General features: G+C 28.0%; 1 protein-coding gene and 1 long non-coding RNA gene across 4 annotated transcripts in view; one reads left to right on the top strand and one right to left on the bottom strand.

Moving 5' to 3' along the window:
• Positions 1-874: 874 nt before the first annotated feature.
• The window catches only part of LOC135931087 (ATPase family AAA domain-containing protein 3-B-like), a 104984-nt gene continuing 79630 nt past the window's right edge, over positions 875-26228 (bottom strand). The window contains exons 12-16 of one of the 3 annotated variants that reach the window (XM_065467957.1): positions 24370-24421; positions 17513-17583; positions 17205-17375; positions 17051-17159; positions 875-1214 (exon numbers count right to left, since the gene is read on the bottom strand). In XM_065467957.1, the coding sequence (XP_065324029.1) occupies positions 1146-1214; positions 17051-17159; positions 17205-17375; positions 17513-17583; positions 24370-24421 (472 nt within the window). In that variant the 3' untranslated portion in view covers positions 875-1145. Of the gene's footprint in view, positions 1215-14472; positions 14788-17050; positions 17160-17204; positions 17376-17512; positions 17584-24369; positions 24422-26228 lie in introns of those variants that run through there. The other 2 variants (XM_065467958.1, XM_065467956.1) reach the window with 2 other exon arrangements.
• LOC135931088 (uncharacterized) lies at positions 2507-14489 on the top strand. The gene is made up of 3 exons (XR_010572934.1): positions 2507-2681; positions 6801-6940; positions 14218-14489. It is a non-coding gene; the product is annotated as an uncharacterized LOC135931088 (long non-coding RNA).

The raw sequence follows: 26228 nt of genomic DNA, 5'->3' as shown, positions 1-26228 counted from the left end.
CTGTTTCTTATGAGTTGATTATAAGATTTATTGGTTATTATCTATGAGTTTATGGAGTTCTTATCTTCAATAAATATATTTATGCATCTATTTATTGTGTTTTTTTGATTTGTTACTTGCCGGAGATAAATCGGACCATCTTCGATTTAATTCAGGATTTAATGTCAAGTTTACTTAGGGTTTTTTGCTTTAATTTTTATAGCAGAATATATTTCGATTATAGTATTATCACTACTTATGAGAATCATTAGGGGTTGTTGGGGATTCAGAGTTAGTTATTTTTATTTCTAGATTCTTTGCTCTCTTATTTTTGTTCATTCTTCTAACCCCATCCGATATGACATTAATAAAATTTTCGTGGGGTGTGTTATTACCTTATTTAGACCTATTATTTTTTTATTTTTTCATCGGCGTTCGGTGGCGCACCGATTTCGCCGTCGTCTACTAAATTGTCGGCGGCGGCGGCGGCGCGATATTTATTTTAAATTTTTTTTAATGAATTTAATTTATAAATCAATGTATTTTTTAATGAATTTAATTTATAAATCAAAATACATTTTTTTATAATTTATTTGAGCGCTCTTTTCTAACACATTGTTAACATATTTTAATTCATTTCTTAAATTATTTCCTGTCTCACTTCAATTTAAATTTATGTATTTTCTCATTCTCAGAAATAGATTATGGAATTACATTTTTACTCAGATCAGAGTCACATAAACAAAACATATTAGTAATATTCAATTGATTTTTATTATAACAAATTAAAATATAAATTTGGAATGCAAGCAAAATATAAAGTATGAAATATAATAAATCAGATTCAGATTTAGCAAAATGATAATTGTTATGAATAAACAGTATTTTATCAAGATTTGTGGGACATAAAGAAGTCCTTTTAGCATTGAGTATTAATCAAGCAATGGAAAAAATTCTTTCGCTGGGTGTACTGGTGGCAAGGTATACAAAAAACATTCCTAGCTAAATTAGCAAGCCTATGAAGTTTCCGTCGCTTTTTCTTCCAAAAGGTTAATGTGCATCCTCTTCTGGGATATTATGTTGGCTGAGAAAAATGTGGCATTCTTGTCCTATATTACTAATGTTATAATCGTTGCTTTGGAAGGGAATGTTTTCGAGCTATTTAGCTATATAAGAACTGAATGCTTGCCCATTATCTTCAACTTGAATATCATTCTGTGCATTTCTATCATGCCCTAAAAGTTTTAAAAGTCTAATTAAAAATTGCAATGATGTCGTAAAATTCGAATTTAAATATTCTGAAATAATTTAAAGATTTTGAAATCTGGGATCAAATAGAGTCGCTAATATCTAATGTTTAAAAAATAATTTTATTAATAAAAATATAAAATAACTTGAAGTTCAGTAATGGGAAACCTATGCTCAAGCTTTTTTTCATATTTTATTTTAGCAAATAATATCGGAGCAATTAGATCTATTGCTTTGTAGGGTTTCTATTTCACAGCGAAATAATAACCCTAAATTTATTCGATCCCTTTTGAGAGGAAAGAAATTCCACCTACTCTCGGGGATTCATTACTGCGTAAAGCTCGTCAATCATATCCCATTCATTATTAAAGAGTTTTATGGATTGTTTTCTTATTTTATTTAGAACTCAATCATATCCCATTCATTATTAAAGAGTTTTATGGATTGTTTTCTTATTTTATTTAGAACATTATTTATAGGAATTTTGTTTACACTGCGAACATTTTCTAGCATAATTAATATGCTGTGCCAGCGGGTAGGGCAATTTAATTTTAAAGTTTTTGGATTAATTAGATTGGTTAGTGTAATGCCATTTCTATTATCCGATTCATCAGACATATCAAAATGGTCAGCAAAGTATAGATCAGAATCATCAATATCCAAGATATGCCCTGTCTCATAAATTGACTGCCGACATACACCATGCTCATCCTCAATTTCATATTCCAAATCAGCTACTCGATATCTTGAAATAATTTCTCTAATTTTTTTAATGAGAATATCAATAAAATGGATTATGTTTATCCGAATCTTCCTCATCTTTTTTCCCTTTGAAAAAATTTAAACTATCCAAAAATTAGATTGAAAATCTTATATTGCTGATAGTTTCGGCAGGTAATATATTTAAATAGAGGTAATTATTACCACTATTTAACCCTTCAATACTCCGGTGAAAAAAATTACACAAATGCTCTAGAGGAGTTTAATAAAATAAACCCAATTTCAAATGTATATATCGCCATTTGTGTTCATTATTTTTGTTTCATATTTGGATATAAGATAGAACTAACCTTAAACTTATAAAATGATTATTTATTTTAATTTATTATGCTTAGAAAGATGATGAGGATAATTATAACTTGTGCCAAAATTTTCTAAAAAAAGCTTACTATTTTTTTAATTCAAATATTAATTTAAAAAAATAATTTGTCTTTCATATCATCATTATAATTCATTATTTTGATATTTATTCTTCAATATAAAACAAGATTTGCACGAATATATTTAAACATAAAAAAAATAAAGGACATTGAAATATGTTAATTTTGATATGAAAAACATTTATCACATGAAGCATTTATATGCTCTGATCATAATTCTTTTTTTCCATATTTGGCAAAAATGTATAGTTTTCTTATCTTTATTCTAGGACACATACTACACCTTCCACTTGAGTGAGTAAGATTTCTATTTTGTTCTTTGCCTAATATATTGCAACTAGATTCCTTCAAAAGTCAGGGCAATCTGAGAATTATTTTTGTATTTCTAAATATGTCTTAATAAGCTCCATTCATAATTTTTTATATGATATTTTTGTGTTTGATATATTATGTGAATTAAATTATATTTAGAAGTGTGTAAAATAATCTTCTTAAAATAGAATAATTTTTTGTCATTCAATCAATGCAATATCTAACCTACTTTTAGTCATATTATAAAATGTTATAATTTCAGATTTACTTGGGTCATTTGTTTGTATCAAAAAATATTTTATGGTGGAAAGTTGGTAGCATTATGACATCCTTTTCTTTCTTTGAAATGATAATAATTTTATCATATTCAACTCAAATATATGAAAAATGATATTATATTTTAAATAATTTGTTATATTTACTTTCAGAATTTGAATCATAATAAATGATAAAAATAATTTGAAAAAGAAGATAAGTATAAGTCAAAAAAAATTACATATTAACTCTGGTGTGGTCTCACAAATCCCAATCAGTCATAAATTGCTTATATCTTAAAAACTAATCAACCAAAATATATGAAATTTTGAATATAGATTCTGAGATATATTTGATGACGCCACTACCAGATCATAATAATTACCCTTTTTTATGTAATATTGGTTCTAGCAAGACTGGAGGTCTCATATTGAAGGGTTAAAATTAAAAATAATTATTTTTAATTTTTAAATGGAAAAGATGCTAGACTATACCTAAATCTTTTTGATATTCCTACATCATGCCTCTCTTTTATTATTTCACATAACTTTTTTAAGGATAAAGTGCAATCCAAATTTATACAATTTAATATATATTCTTCCTGTTCTTGATTTAATTTCTGCATTCACGTCAGCTTCTTTTGGGTAAACTATATTTTATTCCATTTTTGAAAAGGGAGTATTCTATATTTGTCACAGGTAGTTTATTTTAAAACAAGATGCTATAATTATGTTACTATCCTTTTTTATCGCGTCAATTATTAGGGCCAAAAAATATTAATTAAAAAAAATTTGATTGCCAAAGAGAAATAAATATTAAGTAAATTTTAAAAAGTAAAAATATAAGAAAAAAATGATAAAATTGTTAAGTAGGATGAAAAAGCGGAAAATTAATTGTTAAAAAGGACATTAAAATAGAGAAGTAAAGAAAATAAAGGAAACTAAATAAATTATTCTTAAAAAGGCAAAAAAAATGATCAATAATTAGAAATGGTAAAAAAAATATAAAGATTAAAAATCCTAAAGAGATCGCAAAAAGTTAGAAAAATAGGAAAGAAAAATCGATTTTCCTCCTTTTGATTGACACTTTTTCATTGTGTATTTGTAATTGGATCATATGATAAATAAATTGTTTGGTTTTTTTTGTTAATTTACTATATTATTTATAAGTATTTTAAGACAGCTCTTATAAAATAAAGAAATATAATTATTTTAAAATAGTATTAAATCAAAATTAGTTTGAAATTCAAAAAAATATATCAAAATTTTAATAATGACTTGTAAAAATTTTATCAAAAATCAGATAAGACATCTGAGAAGTCTTATCTGATTTTTTATGTATAAATCCCAATCCAAAATTATTTTGGTGCTATATGCTTCCCCGGTCCATTATAATTTTTAAAAATACCTCGGGCGGGCCAGCCCTTCCAGTAATAGGCACTAACATTTGAAGCTGTTTTCTACCATAATCAAAAATGCTATTGAATTTATTTTTATTTGATATTTAAAAAAGTTTATTTTTTTCTTAAAGTATCAATTTTTATTTTCCAAAAAGTTCGTAATTCAAAAGTTTTCTATTTTATTTAGCAAAGTTACAAAACCTATTCTACAGGTAATAAAGGCAACAATGCTTATTAAACACAACGTTTTTGTTAAAAATTTCAAACATATTTTATTTTCCGTAACCTTTTAAATAAATAAGCAACTCAAATCCAATGTCTATTGAAACAGATCAGATATTGAAAATTATTTTATATCATTTTATTTCGATATTAATTCAAGCTAAAATACTGATTTGCTTTGCAATCATAGTCTAAAAATTAGAAAATCTTTTATTAAATAGTCTTTAAAAGGTGTACAAGATAGATGGAAGAGTTTTGCAGTTCTATAAAAATTCCTTTAGTAGAAATTAAGAACCAATATCCCATAATAACAACCCCCCTCCCCCCCCCCCTGTAATTGTTGAAGATAACCCTTATGATTTTGAAAAGCTTTTCATCTTATAAATTAATATATTTTGAGAATACTTTTCAAAAAATTAATTACAGGGTTTCCATATTAGGAAGTCCCAATCAAAAAAGAAATAGTTGAGAAAAGTTCCAATCAAAAAAGGAATAGCGGCAATCAAAAATAAAAAAGTCTGATTAAAAATGAAAGTGACCATCAAAAAAAGTACCAAAGACTTGGGAAAAGGTTCGATCAAAAAACGAAAAGTCTCAATCAAAAAAAGAAAATTCACATTCAAAAACGGGAATTTTTTTAAAAAATTATCATTTTTTAATGCCATTTTTATATCCCAGAAATATGATTTTTTTAAAAATTTTAATTATTTAAAATTTTCCTCCTTGTTTTATTTATAACTCGTAGCGATATCTTTATGTCATTTTTAATCTCTTCTCAATTATTTTTTTCTTCTCCTATTTGATCTTGTCTTTTTAAAAATAATTTATCTTCCCTGTCAATTTTCTTTAATTCTCAATTTTTATGTCTATTTTCATTTTTCCCGCATCCAACATAATAGTTTTTTTTACTATTTTCTCCTTACATTTTTACTTTTTAAATTTTCCTATTATTATTTCCCTTTGGCAATCTTTTTTTAATTAATATAATTTGCATATCAAATTGTTTCATTACAATTGCTGAATTATATTAATCGTTTGGTAATAATATACATTATTCATAAAAATTAAATAAATATAATATATTTAAAAAAACTAGGGCCAGATCGAAATTTTTTTCTTTAAAAAAATCCGGGCCAGGCCTGAAGATATGAAACTCGGGTCAGACCGTGCCTAAGAGAATAAAAAACCGGCCTGGCCGTGAAAATAGTACTTCTGCCGATCTCTGAATAATACCAAACGATAAGTAAATGAATAAAACTCAATATGAAATTGATTCTTTATATATCAACGGAGAATATAAAACTGATGTAGTTAGCTCGAATTATATAAATTGTTATTCTTTGCTAAGGTAAAAGCCTTCTTTGGAATTTTTGGTCTTTGATGTAATGCCATAGAAAGAGAGGGGTGAGTTGCAAAGGAAGTTAACATTATAGCAATGTTAGTATGAATACATGGTTAGAAGGTAAAACAGAAGAATATTTGGGAGATTTACTTCGTTCTGAGTTGACAATAACATCATGGTTTAGGTTGGAGGGTGCGAGTGAATCTACACATAAAAAGTCGCAAATTAAGAACTTACCACTCTTCCATTGAATTATCAGGATGTACCATCTGCGTTGTAAAGTCTAGTCAGCACAAGAGTTAAAGTAATTACTGAAACTTTGAGACATGAGATATAGTTTCATTTTATTTTGAGTGCCTTAGAAATCTACATATACTGACAGAGTAAATGACGTAGCTCATCAATTGTAAGTAATATGAAGGAATGAATTCAAGACAACATCTTTATGAAGTTGAAAAGAAAAGGTAATGTTCCATAGGTTAACTTCTCCACTTATGAAATGCGAAGGAGTTGCCAAATAGGGGTAAATCCTAATTTCTCTGCAAAGAGTTTGAAGAAGAATCGACTAAGGAAGAGGACCTTTAAAGATCGATGTGAAAGAGTAGAGGATATGATGGTCGTTAATTTGCTGATGATTGGATCCCTTGATAAGTGCGAAAATATGAAGGTCCTAACGGAGAGTAGGTAAAGTGATCGTATTCCTACTCCACCAGCTTTGGTAGAGAGGGTGGCACCTAGCCAAGTTAATTCTTCAAACTAAAGATTGACTATTTGTTCGGTCAAGATTTTTCTCGTTAGGATATTAAAAAATATGTGTTGATCGTAGTAATACTCCATTAGATTCAAAAGGCAGACATAACCTAATTTCTTTATATAATCAAAGCATCAACTCCCCACTTCAACAAATCATGCCATCAATAAATATTCAACAGCCGCTCACATACCTAACCATTTTGAGCCTACCACCTATCCTCCTTAAATGGATTAAGACCAGATGGAATGACTAAAATTCCTGGGCCCTTGGTAAATTGTTAATATAAGATTTTATTTGTTTCTCATTTCCATCTAACATAGGCATAAGTTTATTAACAAAAGTTAAATAAAAAATGGTTAAAAAATAGAAATATCACAATCTATATAATCTCCGTAATCAAGAACGTTTTCGTATAATCTTAATTTTATTTTTTCTATCAACTTTCCTATCATTTTAATGTTAATTTTATTTTTTCCATCAACTTTCCTTTCATCTTAATGTTAATAAATCCAAGACATACCTCTAATGTTAAATTATTTTTTTATACATCAACGAGCTTCGATCCCCAGACTTAACGTTCCATAGGCAAACGTTCTTTCCAACTCAGCCCCCTTTTATCTTAAATTTTGTAATACAATTCTTGTTATATATCTATATTTTGTTGGAAGCTCCAGGCTTAAGAAAAAAATCTCAAAATTAATATCGGTTAGCCAGATTTGAGAAAAATTTTTTTAAATTATAAGGGGTAGGGTTGGGCTTGGAAAAATTTTTTATAAATTATATTGGGCTGGGCTTGGGGAAAAATCTGGATGCTCGGGAATTTTTATTATTAATTATGGATCAGACATTGACCTAAAAAAATTTTTTTTTGCAGGCTCGGGATCAAAAAATCAAGGCCCATATTTTATTCCAGTTCTCAACTACCAAAATTTTTATCTTTAATTGGGGATGGGTAAATTTTTTCAAAAATATTATGACCTTGGACCTTGCTTGGGAATTTTTTCAATATTAAATATTAGGTATAGGTGATCAGTAATATTTTAACAAATAATATTGATATGGGTATCAAGTAAAAGCTTGTAAATATATTTTGACTCAAAACATAGCATTTACACTTAGTTTTAATGGATTGAACCTGGCCTGAAGGGGGGGGGAGTGGTTATAAAGAATAAAAATTGGATATTATTTCCAAATAACAGGTAACAACTATCATAAGAGTAAGGAGGAAATTCTCATTCCCCGTTATTTATGAAGGACTCAGCAATGCCGACTAACGGGACATCTGGTACTCTTAGTTGTATATTTTTCATTTTGCCCATCAAGAAAGACGGATCATCATACTTTAAATCAAGAATTTATGAAGTGTGATTGATTCACAAATTTGCCTCTTTTTCTCCTAAATTTTAATATTTTTATAAAATATAATAATAAAGTATATTTAGCACAATATACACAAACTAATGGTTACATGTCAATACCGCAAAATTTTAACGCGAATGCATTACCGCGAAATAATATTATAGTGAATGCATTATCGCTAATATAATATCGAGAATGCATTATAGCAAATATAATGCAGCGAAAATTTTATAGCGAATGCATTAGTGTGAATGTAATACCGCGAAAGTGTTATCGCGAATATATTATAGCGAATGAATTATCGCGAAAATATTAAAGCGAATTTATTATTGCGAATGCATTAGTGCAAATGTATTAGTGCAAATGTATGATCGCGAATGCATTATGGCAAATACATCATCTTAAATGAATTGCAATTGGGTATGGAGTTTGATGATAATTACAATTTTATATTTATCGGTCTTTAGACAGACTTAGTTGAACCTGGAAATAAGTTAAAGTTGGGCTTGGGTCTATAAATATATTTTTTTTGAAAATAAAAATAGGGCTAAATTTTTATTGACTCAAAATATATAAAAAAGATTCTAAGAAAGAAAATAGATTTCTATAGGATTACTGTAAAGGAATTATTTTTATATTAATTGATTGTTAAATAGGCGTTTAGTTATATTTTTCAATTAAATTTGGGACAGGACACTCTCGGGCCTAAAAATAAATAAAGATTTTGGATAGAGATTTGGCTGAAATAAATTTAATTTGCAAGGCGCTAAGAAAAGTCTTATTTAAAACATTGAGTCAAACAGATAATTAGTTATCGGAAATCATTTATATTATTCTTTGACAAAATATGCTTTAATAGGGATTTAGTGTTGACTAGATATGCATTTTTTGATAATAAATTTGTATAAAGTTCTCTTATTGTTTATTTAAAAAGACAAGGCCACAATTTTGAGAAAAAAGTATACTATATTAAGTTTTGTCAATGTATAATTTATAGGTAGGGTTTGAACTATTATTTAGTATTTTGTAAATTCAGATACAATTATTTTCAGACTATGATTGTGACAGAAATTGATCCAACAAGTCCTGGTCTTCCATGCCTATCCTGTGAATATTAGACAGTATTCTAGTGATCTTTTAACTAAACTTAATTTTGGTAAAGCGATAGTTTGATGGGTATTGTTTTTTTGTTATTATTTGCATTTAAAATCATTAATTGAGTACGTTTTAATAAATTTAAAAATTTGATTTTGCCAGAAATGCACTCAATAAGTGTAGAATACCCACCCTTAATGTTGCGTAATCGGTTAATTTTGGCCAATTCCAAAGCGAGGCCTAATTAGGCTTAGCAGAAAAATAGGCGAAAACTAATTAGTCAAGAATTAGGCATTGGCTAAGGAGCTAGACAAATCGTCCTTCATTAATATATCGTTACATAATATATATAAAATAATTATATATGAATAATTTTAATAATGAATAAATAATAATTAAGGCTAGGCTGTGTTGCGTAACGCTGATGGGCGATTAGCCGAGCTCCCAATCGCTACTTTTTGTCATATTAGTTTTAGGCGATTTTTCGGTTAAGCCTAATTATGTTTAGTCGATTTTTAGGCTAATAACACTACTTATAAATTTCAGACAATTTTATGACAAACTTATGAAGAAACTTTAATTTATATGAAGATTTTCATAATTTTTTATGTAAATTAAACTTTCTTAAGAAGTACGCCAACTAGCCTTAGTCCCGTCCTTACTATTGGAAGAAAGTTGATCATGAGATCAAAAATTTAGATTATTTACCGGATGACTAAAAAACGTCGCGTTTTTAAATCTTTATAACTCGGAAACGAATGAAATATCCTATTTTATTGTGTCTTAGAATTCTCAAAATATTTTAAATTTTATAAAGTCGGTTTTTAGAAAATGAAAAAATTTAGTCGGACACTCATCTTTTTAAAAATTTATCCTAAATCATACACTATAACACAAAATATTTCGGTATTATCAAACAAATCTCATTATTAAATGCCACTAACACTATAAACATACGATAATTTTGTAAATTATTTTATGATAAAATTATGCCACGAGAAGAAAAATTAGAATGAAGTTTAATTCTTGAATTCTCTAGGAAAAAGTGGAATATTCGTCCAGTTCAAAAAGCTTTAAAGAGACCTCATATGGGTGCCACAAACTGAAAAATTATCAAATAGGCTACAATCTTTTATCTTACAAACTTGAAAGAGAAATTGGTAAAATATGGCTATTAATTTAGCAGGAAATAATCAAATTGGCGTTTATTGTTAGGTGTTATACAAGAAAATAGATTAATTACATTAATTATTCTAATAATTTATGGATCTCAAAGTATATTTGTGTTTTGCATTATAATTTATAATTACGAAAAAAATTTGAAAAAAAGGCGGGCGCCCGGCTATAGATTAATATGGGAACACGTCTAGCCCAATTTTGAATAAATAAAAGTAAATATTTTTGTCAAATATTAGTATTTCAAATTTTCTAAAAAACGACATAACCTAATTATTAACAAAAATTGAGGATACTAAATTCCTAGTATCTTTTAATAAAATATGTAATTTCATAAATAGCAAGTGACGTGATTTAGAGTTATAAAAAATTTTAAAACGTGACAAATAAATATAAAAACGTCAATTAGGCTGATTTTTGAAAAAGGTCTGAACTTGCTAAATGAGTTACAATATAATTAAAGAGTCTAAAGAATTTCCTTAAAGAAAAAGAAATCGGTGGAAAAATATTATCGGCCAGAAACTTCCAAAATGTAACAAAGGTTTCCGATAATGATGAACTTTATTAGAAAGTAAGTGGATAAGTAGCAAAATATATTAATTATATCAACCATTTGTCAAATATAAATCACTATTGCATATGTGATAATGCATTCGCTGTAATGCATTTGCTATATTGCATTCGCGTTATCGCATTTATAATGCATTCGCGATAATACATTCGCATTAATAATTTTGCTGTAATGCATTCGAGCTAATGTCTTTGCTATGATGCATACGCGATGTTTTGCGGTAACGCATTCGCGATACTATTTTCGCTATGATGCATTCGCTTTAATATCTTTTCGTGGTAATCAACATTCGCGATAATGCATTTCGCGGTATTGACGTGATACGCAAACACTAATTACACCTCAACCCCGTCTTTCTTGACGGGTTATTAGCTAGTAATTTTATATTTACCCCAATATCCATATCCACAAGGCTACTTTTCGTCTAAAACTCTAAATAAATTTAAAGCCCTAGGCCTTAAAATCAGGCATTTAACCAACAATAAATTCTTTTATATCGTACAAATAATTTAACTTGAAATGTGCCGATATAACTACTGCTCCTTTTTGGGAACTCAAATAGTCGAAATTTTTAATTAATAATAACATATTTTCTTTTAAATGTATTTTTAATTAATAATATATATTCTTTTAAATATATTTTATTTTTTAAATATACCCAGGCCGGGCCTTAAAATTTTTTTTAATTCCCGAACCAAGCCGGGTATTTTAAATCCTCATTATTAGCTATAAAAATTAAAAATAAATGAAATATATTAAGAAAATCCAGATCGGGCTGCAAGATACTTCTGATATAAATATAAATTTTTTATAAAAATAATATGATAAAAAGTTTTAAAAAATGTAATAAATAAAAAAAACTTTGCTGTTTGATGTGAATTAAAACCTTGGCTTAAATTATTAATAAAATTTATAATATATAATAAAATAAATTTTTCAAGAAAAAATTTAAAACAACTTTGTTACCATTACTCAAAAAAACGTGTTACATGTTACCTTAAAAATCAGTAACAAATGGCGTTTCTTTTTATCAAAAAGTAACGCCGTTACTTTCATCGCATCACGGTTATTTTACAGCAGTACATGTTATAAATTTATTTTAATAGAAGAGATAATTTTAATTTCATTAATTTATATAACTCTTTTAAACTCAAATAGAGCTACTTTTTGAAAATCAAAACAAGTGTTTATTTTTTAGTTTTAAGGCAAAAAATATCTATGAATTATAATTACTCAGGCTGGTAGCCATGAATTTTCAGTTGATGTAAGCAACAGTTCATTTGGGGTGGTCAATATTTATTGAAACAAAATAAATAGAAATGTTTTAATATAATTTTTATTGAAAATTTGATGAACAATTAAAATAATTTAATAAATTAAAAGCCAAGTTATGAATTTTTTTTTTCATAAGCCGCATTAAAATTTGCTTTCGTTTAACTTCTAGTTGATTCTTTGGTGTTCGAAAAACCGTTTATTTATAACTTTCTTTTAGACTCCAATTGAGTTTTTTTCACAAGCAAATTTCAATAAAAAAAATCAAAATTTTTAGGCGTTTTATGAATCCTTGAGGATTTTTCGGGGGTTATATTAAATTTTGTTACAAGGATTTCAGCCTTATTCTTTATAAAGTCGAATGAGTTTTCACATCTTTTATTTTATTAATATATATATATAGACCATATTAATGTCTGAAGATACATTCTAATTTTTGTAAATGGCAAATATAATATAATTTAAGCATTGACACAAAATACCAATAGCCTTTGACTGTCATTAATGGAAACCAGTCCTATTAAAAAAGTAAAATACTTCAATCGTCTCAAAATTCTCATAAATGATACGAAATGTTTAAAATGACCAATAAATATCTGATCTAAAAGTCTCTTAAGTGTATGGCTTGTATATTTACAGGATATGTTAAAACGCCTAAAACATTGTAGAATAGATTTACTAAATTGAAACAAAAATTACAGGAATATTTTAATATAAATTATTAAAAAAATGTCACTTAATAAAGAAAGAAAGTGCATTAAAGGTTTGCAAATGGCAAAATTTTCAGACCCAACCCAGTTGGAATGTTATTTTTGCCCGGCCTGGGCAAATTTGTACCGGGCTCCATGCAATTTTTTTAATAAGGTTTATACCCCGCTTTTTTAAAATCCTGAAATATATCTATGGAAAAATAACTAATAATTATAAGGATTTTGGTTTAATTATTTTTTTAATAAAGCAATATACACAAAATTTATAAAAAATGAAATCAATTTTGTAAATGAATGATCGTAGTAGCAGGTCATTTAATCAATAAAATTATAACCAAAATAAAAAATAACAAAATTAGGCTTTAGAATAATTTATTTATATTCTCTATTAATCGGCCGAGCTTTCGCAATCCGTTGCATCCTTTTGTTTCATCAGCCTTAAGATAAAAACGGCATCTGGATTTTGTAATAATTTGTTAAGATAGATTCCAACAACATTTCGGCCATAATAGATATCAGTTTGAATTTGAGGTTAATATGTATAAGGCATTGTATTTAATAATTTTTATTCCTCATCTTTTTGGCAGGTGTATAATTTGATTAATGAAATATTTGAAACAGAAATGACCATTTTAGAAAATCAAAATGTGCTATTAATCATCAATTACTTACCATGAAAAGGTTGAGAAGAGAACAATTATGAAAACTGATGAATTAGCCAATACTAGTGTGTTTTGACAAGGAATAAAAAATGTGGATATAATTTGTTGTTTTTTCATTTATTTATTTAGTGAAGATGAATAATATATTACAATATAGATTTTAAATTATCTTAGCCAGAGTTTGAAACTAAGACCAAAATGGGTTCCAATTCTTAAAATTTTGGTATTCTAACTCCACCTTTTAAATTGAAGCGGTTATGAGTGTGCAGGTTCTGGTTCCAAACTTGGATAAATCAATCAAAACAATATATAAACCCACTAATGAAACATTTTAAATAATATTTATATAAATTTTTATTTGAGCCAGTTCCGAGAAATTTATAAATAAGTTCTGGTTCTTATAAATTTTAAATAAGGGTTTCAAGTTTTGATTACTTGATTTCTCCCGATTCTAAACTCTGATCTTAGCTTATCATAACGATAAAAGTGAGTATAATATACTTTGTATATATAATTATACAAATTTTTCATGTCATATTAAAATAATAATCATTTTTTTAAAAACTGCGAATTAGCGAATCGAAGTCATCGTTCGTAATAGCGTAATCGTTTTTATAACATTATAGCACATAATGTATAACCAAATTTAGCAAAATAAATATATGCATTTATAATTTTAAATATAAAATATTTTATAAAAGACCATCTAAAATGTTTGAAAGACACAACGAGATATGGATAGAAGCATATAGCAATGACGTTTCAAGAATATGCCGAATAATGGAATAGTTTTTACTTAAGTGTTAAAAAATGTGCACTTAATATTTTATAATAGATAGAAGATATTACCAAATTATATAATATTTCTATTTTATATGTTAAAAATATTATGTTTATATTTAAATGGATGACATGTTTAAATTTTATTTACTTTTATATTCATATCGTTTGGTTAGATAACAAAAAATTAATAATGCAGAAAATAACATAAAAATTAACAAAAAATAGGAGCTTTGTAACAAATTCCTAAATGATTATTTCATAATTGATCATCAATATTCAAATAGAATCTTTTATATAAAATATGAAAATGTATGACAGTATTGTAAAATAACGAAATTTTTATAGTTCTTTGAAAAATATATAATTTGTGATTATCAGCTTTGATTTATCCATGTTAATTTTTTTTTGTGCTGGTCAAGAGTACTATTTAGTCTTTCGTCGATTATATGTTCGGCAAGGATACCATCTAAGGACGCGAATAAACTTGCCTAAAAGTGTTCATTTATCAAAACAACTTTATTCGCAAAAATATTTAAAATCTATTTGAAGAATCTTAACATTCTTTTTATATATTAACATTTACAAATACAGTATAACTCCATATAACGTTTCTCAAGAGCACAATTTTTAAAAGCTATGAGCGAAACGTTATATAACGAATATGTATTTTATTTATATATAAGTTTGATTAAGATTCCAGGAATAAAAAATTATATAGGTTCGGAGATTGAAATTTTAAAAAAGGTTTAGATTCGATAAAAGATGTTTTATCTATATAAAGTTCTATAAATAATTTGTTCTCTATTGGGATAGAATATTTGAATTCTGAAATTTCTTACAATCGAAACCTGTAGTAGAGATGGGACAAACATTGCTATTGTTCCTAATAGGTAGAGTTCAGGTTCTCGTTTTCTATCTTCTCATTATGTAAAAATATCTTGTTTTGTTAATCATTCGTAGGGATATTTTTTTGTATTCTGTCTATTATCGCTCTTGTTTTGTATTACGTGCCATATTTTCACTTTTAATAATTTTTTCATTTATAACAAGATTATAAAGTCGTCTCCAGGTTAATTATTCTGGCTTGAAATAATAAAAAGAAGTGATTGCCTCAATTACAAGTAGTGCTGTAAACGTTCCTTCAAAAAAGAAGCGCGTTACCGTTACTCGCTACTTTGTGAAAAAAAGAACGCTCCCCATAGATATTAAAAATAAAATTATTCAAAAATAATATATTATAAGATATGTTCTTGACATATTGCTCAGCATAGCTTTCGCTATGCTGAACACATGTTATAATGGCGCAGAGGATGGGAAGGTTGTATCATATTTAATAGGTAAAAATATTAATTGAGGGAATTTATTTAAAATATTGATCTCTATTTTCTTATTAGATAATCTTCACAAGATCACATCCTCCTTTTTTTATCTTCATCAGAATTTAATCTGAATTCGTATTTTTATTTCCAAGTTATTTTTAGATTTGAGCTGTTGGACATCGAGATTGAAATATTTGAATTAAATCTACACATACAAATTATACTTAGAGCCCCTAATTTTCTTTATTGTAAAAAAAATGTTTCATGCTGGGACGTTAAGCCATTTTCATCTGAAGAAATAAATAGTATTGACATATTTTATAAAAATTTTAATATTATAGAATATAAATTAACAATAATAAAAATAATAATGATGACTGTATAAAATTTAACAACAAAATTGTAATAAGATAAAAATGAAGTAAATTGGTGGTTGATCTTAATTAAAAACTAAGCTTAAGTTAATTATAAAATTTGAAAAAATGTAATATATATATAATAAAATATTTTTAATGTAACGAGTAATGTTTCGCGTTTATAAAATTCTAATTGGATGGAGAGCCCGATATATTTTGCTGTTGCTAGAATTTGTGGGATTTTCGATATGCGTTGACAAGACCTCATAATATTCCAAACTAACAGTATGAAGATTGCTAGAAGTTCATCATATATCAAGTACCATTCCAATCTTAAACAACTGAATGCCCAATTCAGGCGCTATTTAATCCAACGCCTGTAGATTATTGTTAGAATGGCTATATAAGCTATATATTGTATTATTTAAAGGCTTTAAAGTGATTTAGGCTTCCAGCACTTTTAATTGCATCGGATACCGTTAATTCTCGGAGATTTAAAAAACGCCAGGGTAGATCTTTGTATAATGCGATAAGGTGCTTTGCTACATCAGAGATCCATTTTTTTTGCAAAAATCTTTCAGAAAACCCAGATTTAACAATTAGATCTAAAACTATAGAAATAGGTTCATCGAAAGAGGATTCTGGCCTGGTCCGGACTTGCAGATCTCTGATATTTTTAAAATTTAAAGGCTAGCTTTTTAATGTCCTGTTCGACGCTCTGCATATGTGAATGTATTAATTTGTTTAATTTTTTTCAAATGTGTTTGTATATTTGAACAAAATTTGCGTAAATATACCTAAATTTATATTAAAAAAAATAATTAAATTTACTGCTTAATTTTATAAAGGGATAAAATATAATTATATGCGGATTAATATTAATGCGGAAATGGGGAGATGTTATGTGTGAAAAATTTATATTATAATTGGGAATAGAAATTTAATAAAGGTAAAATCCTAGAGAACGTTATACCGAAGTTCAACTGCATATAGAAATATCTAATATTTCTATTCGATAAAACTATCAATTAATAAGGAAAAATTAACAAGAATATGATAAAATCTCCTATATATACTTGTAAGGATACAATAAATTTTGAGATTTCTCTGCCAGAAAGCCCTTGGGTTCTGACGGCTATCTCGCCACATTTCTTAACGTGATCAAAGTCAGCTAACTTCAGTTTCCTTTATATTTAAACAATATAGATAAACAAATATAAATAAAAATACCTTCTCTTGTTATTTAAACAAGTCTGGATAATGTATTTATCAAAGTAGGCTAAAACCATTCTTTCCCGTTCCAGCAATCCAGGATTATCAAATTTTAGCATTTCGTCAATTCTATCGTTAATAGCCCAATCGAATTGCTCGGGAGTGTTGCTAGCCAACACGAGCATAAATCTAAAAATAATGATAATAAAAATCAACAGCGCGGCATGTATATTTTCTAGTCTAAAAATCCTTTTATAAGGTTTATTTAACTACAATATTCTTTTATTCTTTTTGCTATTAAATTTATTTTGTAAAAATGATATTACTTGTTAGAATGTTCACCGGTTCTATATAGAAACGCGTTCAAAGAGCTTCGCAAATCTTCACTAATGATTTCCTTTTTCAATTTATTCAATAATATGTATAACCGAGTTATATAACGATTTGCTAAAATGGCATTTATATGAAAAAAATAACCTTTGATTAAAATTAAAAACTTTGTTAAAATATAATTAGTTAAAAAACATAGCGGTATCACTGTCACAAACCCGCCGTTTGAAAATTAGGTGGCATGCGACTTATTTAAAGTTTATGAGCTAGAATAAAATCTCTAAAGAAAATAAATAATTACAGGGGCGAGGAACAAATAAGTTTCTGTTCCTGACAAAATGAATGCCCCGTTTCAAATTTATTTTATTAATATATAAATTTCGTTAATTATTTACATATGTTTGGGGACCTTATAATATAAATCGGGAAATGACAAATAACACAACAATAAATTTATTAAAATTTTATATATAGTATAAATATTTTTACTCACTGATTATAGATCAATCAAAAAAGGTACCTAGTTAGATTTTTAAGGTCAATGCCTTACCGCTAGGGAATAAAAATTTTATGATAGGAACTCTTTAAATTGTATATTATTTTGTAATAATATTAATACTATCTAATATCATTATTATGAATGGCTAGATTTCTTTCAGCGCCATTGTGTACTAGGCTCAGAATGTCTACGGGGGCTGAAATTATTTTTTAAAAATATGTTCAAAACATTTCAAAAACATAATAAATTTTTGTCAATTGTAAAAAAAATAGCAAAAAAAAAACTTTTTTATTTCTATTTTTTAAAAAGGACGGTTCATTTGTTAAATTAACTTATCTTATTTTAAAATAGCGCATATTTTGCAAAAATATATTAAAATAAATAAAGAGCCAAACGAACTAATCAGAAAATTTATTAAAATGGGTGGGTAGGTTAAACAAAATTTTTAAATAAAGGGGCAAGTGGATGGATGATTTCTTCAAAAACATGGGAAAGCGAGTTAAATTCTAATTACATCTTTTTATTAAATATTAATGTGAAGATTTAATTTTATTAGATTCACTCTTTTATGGTTAGAGATTTAATAAAATATTATATATTATAAAAAAATCCTCATTTAAATAATAAAATTTAGAGTATTTTTTTAAAAAAAAAGAACGATATCTTTAAACTTATGCTATCTATTCATATCTGGTATCTCGATGGCATCACTGGTAACCTTTCATCAATACTGTCTAACCCACTCAAAATCGAGAAACTCTTACATATTACAGGTTTTTCACTCAATCAACCTTAAGTGTGAGATATGTTTCCTAAATCCTACATCCAATCCATAGACACTTCCTACCATGTCATCAACATGGATGAGATGATGCATCTCGGATCACCCATAGAGGGAGAAAAAGGTATCGAAATTTTTTTAAACAAAACCCTAGGCAATTTGTCAAAATTAAGCATATTATTTAATTACCTTATTATACATCAATCCACTTTTTTTATATTAAAAACTTTTTAAATATTCCCAAAATTTCAAGAAGAGAAATTATATTAAACATAAAATTTTCATATTCATCCTGGTTTCAGGACACACTTCTCACCAAGTCATATGATATCGGTATCCAATTTCAGCTTTATTTCATCACGTCTAGTCGCTATATTGATAATCCATAATGTATCCACTTCCATATATTCTGACTTATCTCGGGCCAAGAAAGAAAGAAAGAAAGTGGGAGAGCAAAAGCTTGCCCACCTCCTGTTGTCCAGGCTCCTGCATTTAAAAGGACTGGGATGCCCCTTTAATGGCCTGTTCTGTTAATTACTCATTTCAAACAGACCTTTCGAGGAAAGCTCTAATAACATAATATTAAATGCAAACTCAGTTTCGTGACATAAGCATATCCATGGCTCATTGGTTTGGCTGTAATGCAGTTGCTGTATTTGCATCGAATCCCTACCATCTCTTGCATTGGAAGTTCTCCCGCGGACGGCAATTTCTTAATAAATACATTAACAACTCCTAGCTGCCCTGAAAAAGTTAACATCCCATCCTATTTCGAACCAGTGAGCCTTTCAAATGAAAACGTCTATGCACGGATGGTATGTCCCTTATCCCCTGGACGAACGGTCTCCCACTGACCTGTGACTACTACACTTGTGTAGATTTGGAAGCAAAGTCTAACCTCTCATTTTCTGCCATCGAAAAGCAGAAGTCCTTAGAAAACTAATATGGTCCTCAAAAACATAGGGTTCATACCAATCGTTATCAACACTTTAGGCATGTTCCGAAACAAGGTCCATAATTTTATTAAAATTATAGACAAAAAATACAGGTGACCCCTTCTCAAAATTGGTAAAAATTTAAAATTACATATTTCCGTTTTTAAAGATTTTTCTTAACATATTGACATAATTTAAAGAATTATTCATCTTGTAATTGAAAATAACAAATAAAGTATTCAATCAGTAAAAGAAATTCTGCAATTCCATGTCAAATAGATCAAGATTCTACCGGCCTCTTTTAAAATTTGCTGGAATGATTAAAATCGGTTTAAAAAAAAGTGAATAAAGTTTATTTTACCCGCTAGTGGGCAATTCCATGTCAAATAGATCAAAAAAGGCCCATATTAGGGTGACTCCTGTTTAAATTTTTAAAAATTACTGGAATTATAGAAATCGGTTAAAAAATTATTATTATTATAGCTCGCTAGCACCCTGGTTCCCGAGAAATAGAGCCTCAGAGGTGCGAAAATTAATTTTTAATATCTCAAAAACATTTTAAGACATGAATTCTATTTATATGATTTAAAATGAAGAATATATGTTCAGGCAGATTTTGCTGAAAATCATAACTTTCTGGTTCAAGATGAAGTACAAGTATTTAATAGAAAAGGGAAAGTTACCAATCCTTTTGGGATTAATTCACGACACTTTAAAATTTAAATCATATAAATTACGTAATTATATAGGAATCTCTCATTCATATTCCAAAAATATTTAGTCCGCTACTTAACAGATTAAAAGCGTACAAAAAAATTCTTCTACTGTTCAGATGGAGTAGCATCACAATATAAGAATGGCAAAAATATAATCAATCTTTGCCATCATGAAAGTGATTTCGGAAAAAAAGCTGAGTGGCATTTCTGGGCCACATCTCACGGTAAATCGGCATGTGATGGAGTCAGAGGTACAGTCAACTTAGTGGCCAAGGCTATTTAAATGCCAATTCTAAAGAAAATATAAAGGCAAGAAATTTCTCCTAAATTATGGAAGACGAGTATGAGAAATAACAAATAATTTTAGAAGAGATTCAATAAAGCGCTTACAATATCAGGAACGAAATTCCATATTTTTATGGATAAAATTGAAGTTAAATTTTATTAAAATTTAACAGAATTGCAAATATTAAATATAACCATTACTCGAATATTAATGCGAATTTAATAGAAAAAATAAATGAATATATATAACATGTATGACCTCTTTCAATTTAATTCTATAAAGACTAAGGTTCATGTAATCTATATTTAGGCAAAATTTTAGCCTACTAGCTTTAATACTAAAGATATCAAAGGTAAAAGAAAAATTACCTATTTTGCGATTGTCCTTTAATAAAATTTTGTATAAACATTACTATTAATATTAGAGTGGAGCCAATGGAGCCTCTACGAGTTTATAAGCAAGATTGATAAAAATCAGTAAAAAAATGAAAAATATTTTTTTATACTATGGATGGTTTATTTTAATTAACTTAATGTTCGTAATAATGTTTTTATAAGAATATTTATATATAATAACTAATCTACAATGTTCCTATCCCGCATAAGAACTATTTTTTACCATATTTTATTATATATCTATTATAAAATATTTCTATAATAATTATAAAATATGCTTTTTATATAATTAATTAAAAACTGTTTTATTAATAATTAATTTTCAATCTTTGTTTTATATTATGTCTATATCTTTTTAATCTTGTAAGAATAGGGGAAAAGGACATGTTGCATTCACATATTTCTTAAAAAATGGAATATGAATTAGAATACTGATTTCATAAATCAAAGAATGCTAACTTATACATTCTAATCTTTCGGTTAGGTGCAAACTTTCCAGTGGGAAAAGTGTGTAAGTACTCTGTTGTGGTGAAACTATGGTTAGTTTACGACTTGGATAGATGTAATGTCACTTATACCTGTGGAAAATTTTTAGACGGCCCGGCCCGCAAGGTATTCCATTTTCTCATTCTTCTTCATGGCCAAAGCCTACCACCTATTTATATGCATGTCACATAACTAGATACATTTACCCATGTATTACTTGCATCTCCATACTGTTCTAATTTAGTTTATTCCACACTCGAATATATCTTTTTGTTACAATCTAAGAGGAATCACTGATTCTTAGGATTGGTCTTGCCTTCAATGTGAGTAATGATAAGTTCCTCTGCATCATACTCGTACCTTGTATTATGAATTTAAATTCGATACAGTTTATATTTTGTTTTTCATATTCATGCAGCTCCACTGGTGATGTCATTTAATCAGCATAGGGCCTCTCTAAACTGCTCAATATTTTTTACAAATATAAGAGCAGTTAAGAAATGTTTACTAAATTTCTTAATAAAAAGGTGTATTATTTCCAAAAAATTGTTTGTAATTCTTATATATTAAATAAAATGGCCAGAAATTCTAAAAGAAAGATATCAGCATAATATGTGAACGTAATTTAGATATTAAATTTGTTATGTACAATTATGTATTCATGATAAATTAATAGAATGAAGGCCTTAAATGGTAAAAATACGTCGTTATATATCACCAAAAATATAAATAGTAGGAGGCTAATAACCTTTCTTTGCTTACCAAATTTTAAAAAAATCGATTGGTCACTATAGACTAACGCATATCTAGCCCTTGCAACCACATCAGAATCAACATTCCTTCAGCGTTTAGAATGTTACCCAAATAATAAAACTTTTCAACTTTTCCACTTTCCCAAAGATAATCCAATGCCGAATTCAAACCCACCCTTATCTATAATCATTATTGACCTCCTTCTCACATGTTCGATAAATAAAAGTTTTTTCTATCATCAGGTTACCTTTCTCGTAAATACACCTTTTATACACCCATTTTAGAAGCTAGTGAATTAGATCAAGTTTCTATCAACTACTATTCCATATACACCACAAGGCCAGGTATTTCTCCACCTGCATAGTGTCTCCCCCATTAGCATTTTCTACATTCAACTTCAAGCCTAATAATTTTAGCCGAGATCTCCCTCGCTGGTTGCCACCGATACAATTTCATACGCGGAAGTTTTGCTCCTTTCTCTAGCCACCTCGATTAATAGGATATATAATAATGATCTCAGCATGCATCATTGTAATCACTGTCATAATGAGCCATTCTTCTGCCTGATTTTACCAAAGGCCTGTCAAACGCTTTCACCAAGCTACAAATGCTTAATATCGTTTCTTTCCCTTGCGAGATAGTTTACCTATAGTTGTCTCACCACATTGCATCTGTTGTGCCTTTACCAGGTATAAAGCAAACTGAATTTCATCAATTTTCGTTTCTTACCTTATCCGCTTCTCAAATACCTTCATCAAGAGTTTAATTGCTCAATAAGACTCGCAAACCATATTTCCCATTGTATACTAGGATCATTACACTTCTTCAATAATCATCCAGAATAGTTCATTGGGTAACTATTCGATTGCATATATTCGTAAGCCATTCAATTTCCAGGTCTTCAGAACACGTGAACATTCCTATTGCCACTCTTGTAAAACCCACCCTTTTTTCATCTTTTACAACACTTTCTCAATTTATTCTTTGCTTTACCTACAGCTAGGACCTTCGATGTTTGCGAAATTTCATTATCACATTCATTCTCTTCATTCATTAGTTTATCCAGCCTTACAAGTATACTTAATTTCAATGTTAAGGATCAGCATTTTTTGCCACGTCTTTACAATTTGCTTTGCAATCCGTAACATGTTACCCTTCCTTTGGCGATATCTAGGTTTTTGCAAACGCCTGCTTTTATCTGTCCTGCGTTTTTGCTAATAATTTCTTGGCATTTCTCTCTACCTCCTATCATTTTATTAGTTAAAAAAATTATATTTTAAGTATGATCTAACAGTTATTGAATCAAGGAATTCCACAAAGTTTAAATAAAAAATATTTCATGACCATCTTTACAGCTAAAATATAGATATCGAATAGTAGGTTTAAAAAAGATATAGTATATTTAAATATATATATCATCAATTCTTTATATGACAATCGGATCTATTTCTGTTAAAATATATTCATTTATTTTTTTTCATATATTTTATTCTCAAATTTAAATATTAGTTATTATTAAATTAAAATCAGCAAAAATAAATTGTGATTTAAATTTATAAAAATTTTAAAACGAGTCCTCGAGTAAAAATTACTTTGCCAACCCCAATATATTAGAATCCGTAAACGTGGCCGGTGTCGCTATTAATTATTATTATTTATTTCAGCTAATATTTTAATTTATATTTAAAATATTATTATTTCTTTTTCCCATCATCTTTTACCAAATATTTGGCCCTTAATCAACAAATATTGTTTATTTTTACCCACTTAAATGCCTACTTTCTAAAAACAAATTTGCCCCCCCCCTCTTCATTCATGTAGACGTTGAATGGAACCCATAAAATTATAAATATATATCATTTTTGATTATATTTTTCAAAATTTTAATTAATGCTAAGTAGAGCGTTCCTATAATCTTGTACACACTAAATTTATAGCGCAGCCTCACAAAGAAAATGATTATCAAGAAATTTAAAAATGTGTTAAGAAACATTTTTCATACTTTTGAGCGTTTCTTGAGGAAAGCATCCGCTTCATCAACGAACAACAATAATCTAATAAAAATTCAAATTGATTAGGGTGAAATTTAACATTTATGGTGTAAATAAAATTTTATTGCAATGAAATTATGCATATAAATAAAATATCAACTTCTTATGACGAACATATTAAAACATTAGCAAAGATATTGTGCAAGTATTCTATATCTGTGGGCATAACAATATGTGGAGGAGTCAACAGAATCTGCTATCTATTTGAAATGTCTAGTAAGTCAATATGGAGGAAAGGGTAATTATTTTTTAAAAATATTGTAAAATTTATAATATTTTTCTGACAAAAAGGGATTTTTTTGTAAAAAAACAAATTTTTAATTAATACAGTGTCTTAATGTTATTTTTGGATAAAATTTAAAGTTTTGGATGAATAAAGTAGGGTGAAAGTATTGGACAGAATAAATTTACATCAATAAAAATTCATAAATGTTAGTAAAAAACTTTTTTTTTTGAAAATCAAGCATGTATAAAATTTCTTCTCTGGTGGTAAGCTTCTTCAATATCACTCACCACTTAATGTTATTCATACTATCTCTTTTATCTAATTTATATTTCTTCATATTGGCTCTAACTTTATGGCCCTTTTGAAGTTTTGGCCTTCCTCTTTTATATTTGCCCATCACTTTCAAACTCTTAACGTTATTTCCTATATGGTTTATAGGCCTTCTCATTGTGTGCCTTACCACCTAAGTCTGTTCACTATTTTCTTAGTCTTAATAGGCAGTACCTTTAAACTTTCTAGTGTTCTTGTACTTCGCACCTTAATTTTCTTGATACCCCAGCAATCATCCTCAGCATTATCATTTCCATAGTTTGTAGACTTTTCTGGTGTTTTTGGTTGGCCATGTTTCCGAACTATGTAGGATAGTTGGTTGTACTATGGAACTGTAAATTTTTCCCTTAAATTTGTGTGTAATTCTTTTGTCAAAGAGCACTACTGATAAAGATTTCCACTTTAACCACCCTTGATTAATTTTACTCTTTATCTCTTTCTCTATTGTGCTGTTTGTTTGTATAGTGGAGTCCATATATTCGCAGCTTTCAATTGCCGATATCTGCCATTCATTTCATCAATGCTCTTTGTTTAATCTCCTTCTATCACCATATACTTCTTTTTTTTTCTGTTTACTTTTAGTCCGTGCTTTTCTAGGATATTTATCCAACTCACTAATCTTTCTTTCATTTCATCCTTGGATTCGGCAAGTATCACAATATCCTGCAAATATCATATTCCATTGGACTGTTTGCGGTATAGACTGTGATAATATCCTGTATCATTTATATTTTTCGGGACTTTTTGTGGCGTAGCGCTCACCAGATAAATTTTCTTGGGATTCTCTCGAAGGCCTTTTCTAGATCGAGAAAGACTATGTGTAGTTTTTGTTCTTTTCTCTGTATTTTTCACTCAGCTGCCTAATTGTGTGGATTGCTTCAGTCGTTGATCTTCCAGGCATAAAGCCAAACTGAGTCTCTCCTATTTCGACTATGTCTCTTAACCTTTTTTCTATTATTTTTTCGTAACGTTTAAGACAGTGTGACATTAATTTCATGCCCCTGTAAATTTGACAATTGTGTGGATACCCTTTATTTTTGAAGATAGGATCTAGATAGGTCTGCCTCCATTTTTGAGGAATCTCTTTGTTTCCCAGTATTTTATTGTATAGATTTGTGAGGATATGTATTCCTTCATCTCCTAGAGATTTTAGGCTTTCTATTGGAATATCATCTGGACCTATCTAGTTTCTATCTTCAAAAATAAAGGGGATCCACGCAAGTGTCAAAATCAGGGTTGGCAAGTCGGTCAATT

Source organism: Gordionus sp. m RMFG-2023, chromosome 1 (assembly GCF_954871325.1).
Source record: "Gordionus sp. m RMFG-2023 chromosome 1, tfGorSpeb1-WG-v2, whole genome shotgun sequence".
In the NCBI taxonomy this organism is placed as follows: Eukaryota; Metazoa; Nematomorpha; class Gordioida; order Chordodea; family Parachordodidae; genus Gordionus; species Gordionus sp. m RMFG-2023.
This window is presented reverse-complemented; position numbering and strand designations above follow the sequence as displayed.